At 40.8% G+C, this 7,218-nt stretch overlaps 1 protein-coding gene across 1 annotated transcript; it reads left to right on the top strand.

Annotated features, from left to right (window-relative positions):
* The first annotated feature begins 425 nt into the window (after positions 1–425).
* LOC138091070 (beta-defensin 116-like) lies at positions 426–5,526 on the top strand. Its single transcript, XM_068986723.1, has 2 exons — positions 426–486; positions 5,282–5,526. Exons 1-2 carry the CDS (start codon positions 429–431, stop codon positions 5,524–5,526), a joined length of 303 nt encoding a protein of 100 aa, XP_068842824.1. The 5' UTR covers positions 426–428.
* Positions 5,527–7,218: the final 1,692 nt, after the last annotated feature.

Raw genomic sequence — 7,218 nt, 5'->3', positions numbered from 1 at the left:
GGGGGACATTCTACTATTAAGAAAATAAAGACATATGTTTAAAAATGGAATCTTTATTTCTTAGAGTGATGTGTCAATTTTCTCATCGATTGCTTGTTTAATTGACTCATTCATCCATTTTAATTTATCTCACACAAAATGCCAACTGGTTCTCATTTGCCTTTTTTTTCTGACTGGGAAGGAAATCCCACTTTGACATGGATGCTGCTGGCAAATCTTCCACATTTACACAGAGTGCCCAGCCTAGACATGGGATATGTGTTATCCTTCTGCCTGGCTAACCCCAGATATGTCTCATCTCTTTTAGTTCACTGAACACAAGCCTGGCTCATTTCCAAAACTAATAAAGGGAGGGCCTTGTCCTACTGCAATGAGATCTATTCAGTCCCCTGCAACACAACCCTCCATTCTCTCTGGATATATCAGTCATGAAGCCTTGTTTAATGACCATTTCCATCCTTCTGATCCTGGTTCATAAGACTCCAGGTAACTCAGACCTCTCTCAAAGGTTCTGGGGTCTTGCTTGTGCTGTTGGTTTCTTGGTAACTTCTGAGATGACTCCTACTCACATATAGTAGGCACTACCTAAAGCCTTTTCTGGTCTCAGGTTTAGAATGTTACTCCCAAGATTCATCTCATGTCAAGATCACCCTGGTTTTGCTCTGCCAAAACAAATTTAAGATTGTTGTTCTTGTTGTTCCTGGGATAGTGAAGTGTCGAACAAAGCATTTCAGATAATGCTGTAATTGGGATGGAAGTTTGATTCATGGGTTTAGTGTGAGAGATTAGATCCAAGTTGGGGAGCTACAGGAGGAATCGATGGTAATTTGGAGTTTGGAGAGTGCATTGTAGCGGGGATAGTATGTGACCTTAGAGATAGAGGAATATTGAAAAAATAAGTGGGGATCAACAGGGGGTGAACAATTCTATAAATTCTATAAATGAATTGGGCTGGACTAATATTTTGCTGTAGCCTGGAGAGGGAATGGTGGTTTTTTGTGGTTTTATTATTATTATTATTATTTTGAGCTGGGATGAAGTTGGGTAGAACTGGGAGCTAGGGTAGAGTGAAGTTCATAGTTGAGCTATATTTTGGATTGACACTGTGAATTGGGATTGAATGGCTTGGCCAGTGTTATGTTTGTGTTAAGTTTTATAACTGAACCTTAGATCGGTATTCAGAAGAGACAGGGCTGGGAGTTTTAGAGAAGTGTGTGGTTCACGTAGGTGTGTTATTCAAGCAGAGTATATGCAGGCTTTATCTAGGAAGAGGTTGACTTAGCCTGAATTTGGCGATGAATAAAGTTGAGTAAGACAGAATGGGGAGGACAGATGCTGGATGGAAAATAGGCAGTAATATTTTAAAACTCTTTTTAAAAAAGTTTCTTGCTTATGTTTTTTCAGGGGCACTGAAGAACAGTAGATATATAACTGTAGGCGTGAGGATAAATGAAGTCAGGAGGCTGGAATGTCTTCAAGGCTCTCCCGTAAAACTCTGGACGGTACAGAGAGCCAAGGCAGTAGTCTCAACCCAACCCTATAGAATACCAAGGCTGTCTCTCCTTTCTTGGCATTGAATTCAGAGTCGATATGCTTAGTGTTTTCTCCTCTTCCTCTTTTCCTCCCTCTCTTTTTTCTTTCCCCCCTCTCCTTCCCTTCCCCCTATTTTTCCTGGTTCTCACTTACCTACTCTTTGTTCCCATCCTGTTTCATCCTACCTACTTGAAATACATTTTTTTTTCATGTTTGTTAAAGCTCAGTTTCCATGTTGTAATAGCAGAAACCACAGGTGGGTTTGCCCCCAAAAAAATCATCAAAAAAGGAAGGAAGGAAGGAAGACAGCCTGGAAGACAGGACTCTATGCTTCAAAAGTTGTACATAGCGTTGTTTCTTTAACTGTTTAATACTTTCACTTGGCAGAATTAATGGGCAGGAACAGTTCTGTACAAACTTTTCTGGAATAATCAAAGTCATGTTTTCCTTTCATCACCCCCAAACATATGCATCTGAAATTGAACTTTTTGAAAGCTAAGACTCTGTTTTAAAATTCTGTATTATTGGTATTTATCTGAGTGCTTTGTACAGAGTAGATTCTGATGAATGTTTACTCAGTGAATGGACATAAAAATGACTTATGCCTAAAAAAATGTATGAGTAGGAAAAACATCAGGAGGTGGATGGAAGAGGATCATGTTTAGGGAGCACACACAGCAGGGAAATCATTTATCATATTGATTCTAACTCTGGATGGAGTTCTTCAGAAGAGTTAGGAACACAAGTGGTGTTTTTTAAATTTATAATATTTAACTTGCTCTTAAAACAAGTCCAATGAAGGAAAATGAGCTGGGCAACATCTATGGGTGAATGTGAGGTCAGCAGGGTTGTGTCCCTCACTTAAAGAAGAGCCCTGAGGAGAGTTTTCTGGGAAACTCTAGGTTATTACAAAGTATGACACATCTAATTAACCTCCTTCTTCACAAACACAGTTGAAATTTCCTGATCAGGTGCAAACTGTCCTGTTCCCATTTCTTTCATGGGGAGACTCAGGCTAGAGATCCAGAGGTCAAGGACAATGCTGGCATTTAAGACCAGGTCTCTTCTGACTTCAATTTGAAGATGGAAGGATCACCAACAGTGAGATTAACTTGATGTGAGTGTTATTATGCTGCAGGGCAATACAGAGTCAGAACAGCTGAAGGAATGAGAAGCTATGATGGACTTGAGTTTGTGCAAGCTCCAGGAGATAGTGAAGAACAGAGAAGCCTGGTGTGCTGCAGTCCATGGGGTCACAAAGAGTTGGACACAACGGAGCGACTGAACAACAAGTAGAATTCTCCTGGGGCTGCCTTGACCTGATTTTCATAGGAAACGTCGGCTTGCCTGAACCTCATTCTTGATATCTATGTCCTTATCCACTCTCTGGTGACTAGAAAGAGAAGATCTTGAGTGTCTTGCCTTCTATCCAATGGATTTGGGAGAAGCAGGAAGTCCTCCAGTTCAGATGTTGGACAAAAGAGGGTAGTGTAACTGGAAAGAACCCCCGAAGCGCCTTTCCTCCTGTAAGTAGGATGTACCAAAAGAGAGATTTCACGATGAGTGTGAGGGCCACTGGAGGAAACCTAGTGGAACCATGATGCTGGAGCATGGATGAAGGGCTGCCATTTTTTACCTCCTTCCTCTGGTTAACCAGCAAGCTGGCTGACGTAGCAGCAACTGAGTGCCTTCTCCGGATTGAAGTGCCCATTTCTGGTGCAGTTTATACATATGCCAGCACCCCAATGCTATGGGATTGCCACTGAGGCATTTTTCTTCTTTCCTTCCCCTTCCATTCTCTTACATCACCTAAACCTGGAAAATTTTACTTTTTCTTGTCAAAAAATTAATAAGACACTTTTTCTTTGCAGGAAATAACATCAAACTTGCTTTTCCCAATTTTTATTAATGGGGGTGGGCATTTGGAGACCTCTGCATACATACCACTGAATGCGTGCCTTGGTGCAGAGTGAGTGCTGATAAACTGATGTGGAAAAGGATAGGTGAGTGGTTGCAAAGGTCCTTGAATGCTAAGCTATGGATTTTGAACTATCTGTTGAAAGCTGTGGAAGGCCTTTTGCCTGCAGATGTCATGCAGGAAGATGCTACCCTCTCCTAGAAATCCTATTATAAAAAAGGCAATGTGATACAGAGAAGGAAGAGCATGGTCTATCATGTAGACCAGAAATTGGAGGCTTCCCTGATGGCTCAGTGGTAAATAATCTGCCTGCAGTTCAGGAGACCCAGGTTCGATCCCTGAGTTGGGAAGATCCCCTGGAGAAGGGAATGGCTACTCACTCACAGTATTCTTGCCTGGAGAATTCCATGGATAGAGGAGCCTGGCAAGCTATAGTTCATGGGGTTGTAAAGAGTTGAACATGACTGAGCGACTAACACTAACACCATGAATGTGATACAGAGAAGAAAGAGCATAGTCTATTGTGTAGAGCCGAAATTGAAATACAAGCTATGGAGATGTGGACAGAACAATGCTCTCTTTGAGTCTCATGTCTTCATCTAAATGATGGAGATAACAGAAGGTTTGATGAGGGTTCAGTGAAATGTGTTTGCAAAATGCTTGATATATTGTAGATGCTGAACATATATGGTCGTGATCGTTAGTATTATTTTCTTTCTAACGGTTCTTTTGTCCTTGGAAGATCCAACAGGTAACTAACTTATTCTGGAAGTTGCTCAGTTGAGTCCGGCTCTTTGTGATCCCATGCTATACAGTCCATGGAATTCTCCAGGCCAGAACACTGAAGTGGGTAGCCATTCCCTTCTCCAGGGGATCTTCCCAACCCAGGGATGGAACTCAGGTCTCCCACATTGCGGGCGGATTCTTTACTGTGTGAGCCACCAGGGAGGCCCTAATACCACTTCATGACTTATATTTACAGAATGCTGACAAAGTGTCCAGAACTTTCTCAGCTTTAGAGCCTATATACATATGCATATATCTCAATGACTAACACATAGCTATCACTATTGGGCTATCACAAATGGGCTTTAGCCATATGTGGAAAGTGTGTGATAAATGCTCACATGTATACACGTGTACATATACATGTGTACATATATGCTCAATTTATGTGTGAATGTGGATGTGTGAGTAAAATGAATTGTGCGTGTGTGCCTCTGTGTGTGTGCTGCCCATGTACATACAGTATCTACTTCTGTGGGGCCAAAGTACAAAGAGAAACATGCATTGTATATATTTGCTCAAATGTTTCAGACTACAAAGGTGTGCAGCTGCTCAAATAAGTGCTCTTTGCCTCAGAGTAGGCACTGGTTAACTCTGATGAGAGCTGTGTGGGAGGAATATACATCCAAATGAGCATTTGAAAACATGTCCAATACATGCTCCCAGTGGCAGTCTTGAAATCCAGGACCCTCAAGAAAAGACTTTCATATCAACCACACTACCTAATGTTTAATTCCTTCTTATTATGTGCCTGATACTTTTCTGAGCATATGATGTATGTTAATTTATTCATCATAAAATTATTAAGAAGTTGGCTCTGTTACTATGCCCATTGTGAAGATGATGCAAGCGTGAGCCAGAAAATGGAGGTAACCTTGCTTGAGGATGAAAAGCCACAATGAAAGAGTCCAGATTTGAACTGAGATGGTTTTGACTCCATATCCTATACTCTTAATATTTGTAGGGCTTGTCTGTAAATTATGCCTCTCTACTCCTATTATTACCACTGCTGCATAGAAATTAATATGGCTGTGTTTTTCCCAGGTGGCCTGTTCAGATCCTATTATGGCAAGAGCCAGGAAGAGTCTTGGAATCCATGCCAGCTTCACCAAGGCACATGCCGAAATGCCTGCAGAAAACATGAACTTCAGTACTTAACCTGCCTAAACCATGAAAAGTGCTGCCTAAAATTTTTTGTGAAAGTGGCAACGGCAAACAATGTGAAGGAGGAGTCTAACTCCAACTCCGGTTTGTCAGTTACAATGCTTTCAAACTATTCTCAGATTTGAATATCACCAACTTTACCCCCTCCTGGGGTAGCTCTTCTCCCGTCTGGAACACGCTTCCCATAAAAATGCATTCCTTCTCATGTGTGTGTCTTTCATCTGTGAGCAGTCATTATTGGACGGGGGAAGGTTAGGCTGGGGGTTGGAGAGACACGTAGTATAGGAAAGGGCACTGACCCAAGAAGCAAATAGGATGCTAGGGTAGCTCGGTAGATATTGAAGAAGGGAGGAGACCACATTTCTGGCCTTCTTTGGTACCATGAGGAAGGTTGTGATTTGTCCTAGAGATTGCAAGAGGGAAGATAAAAACTGGATTGAGTCTGGATGATCCAGTAAGCATGTAGGGGAGATCACTGAGTCCCCTGAGTAAACACTTTAGGAATATCCTGTTATGTCTGGTATTACATGACGTCTTCAGGAAAACCAGAATCAGGCAAATGGATGGTCAGAATTGAGTGTAGGAATCCTTTGAACAAATTAGGACAAAATTTTGTAAGTGGTATAGCCGTTGGAAAGTGGAATAAGCAAGCTTGTCCCTGGGCACTTTTCCAATTTTGAGGCTGGAGGAAGATTTCTGGATGTGGGGCAGAGATGAAGGTAGTTGTAGCATTAGAGAGGGATTTGGGATGAACATTTTACTTGATGACCTTTAAGATCTTTTCATTCTTGAGAACTGAGGAATATTGTTTTCCCATTCTAAACTTAGTCACAAATATTTGACATGCTACGGCATTTTCATTGCGTTTGGTATACTAATCTTCTTTGGGTGTCTCATCCCATTTCTTTTTTTAATTGGAGCATAATTACTTTACAATATTGTGATGGTTTCTGCCAAACATCAACATGAATGGCCATAGGTATACATGTGTCCCTCCCATCCTGAACCCCCTCCCACATCCCTCCCCACCCCTATCCCTCTAGGTTATCCCAGAGCACTGGCTTTGTTTTTTTTTTTTGAATCTAAACTTCTAGAACCAGTGTTTTCAACTGTTCTTAAGTTCTCTAAGTTCCAGATTCCTAGTTTCACTTCAGCTGAGAGTAATTAGGCTTTTGTGCTTATGGCATCACTGGAATGGCACTGGTTTTTCTCACCAATGCTGTTCTTGTTGAAAAACTTTAATATTTTTAAGGTTTTACTGTTTACTTTGCCTCTAGATATGCTTTCACTGCATTGCCCTTAATCCTTTCTTGAAACCCTTGTTAGCCTTAGCTTCTGATTTCTGGGTGTTCTTTTGGCTATTGTTGGAGGTTTCTTCTTCCACTATCTGCCCCATAATACATTGCCATCTTACCTACCTTCTCTCTTTTTTACCATAAACACTTTACCTGTATTTCTTATTATTAGACAAATGACAATCCCAGCCCAAACCAATGGACCAAATTCCATATACTCACTAAATGACCATTTTATACAGCTGAATTTTTCATTTTTATGGGACCTAGAAGTTGACAGAAAAATTAAAAAATGTTTCTATCTTTGAGATTCAATGACATTTAGACATGTTTGTAAGAAGGGATAGAAGCTCAGCAGAACCAGATTTCAAGAAGGGATGCAGAAAATTTTTTGCATAAGTAGAGTGATTAAAAACAAGTTTTATTATTTGGAAGACAGTGTTGGTCTTGGGTTTAGCATGTATTTGAAATACAATATATTTAGACTATCTACTTTCTACAATATTTGTAGAGGGAAAATTG

Source organism: Capricornis sumatraensis, chromosome 15, assembly GCF_032405125.1.
Source record: "Capricornis sumatraensis isolate serow.1 chromosome 15, serow.2, whole genome shotgun sequence".
NCBI classification, from domain to species: domain Eukaryota; kingdom Metazoa; phylum Chordata; class Mammalia; order Artiodactyla; family Bovidae; genus Capricornis; species Capricornis sumatraensis.
This window is presented reverse-complemented; position numbering and strand designations above follow the sequence as displayed.

What these genes read in the sequence shown, in the direction of transcription:
- LOC138091070 (XM_068986723.1), top strand. Translation starts at nt 429, where the DNA reads ATGAAGCCTTGTTTAATGACCATTTCCATCCTTCTGATCCTGGTTCAT. An exon ending in CCTGGTTCATAAGACTCCAG is followed by an intron (nt 487 to 5,281) that starts GTAACTCAGACC and finishes TGTTTTTCCCAG; the next exon opens with GTGGCCTGTTCAGATCCTAT.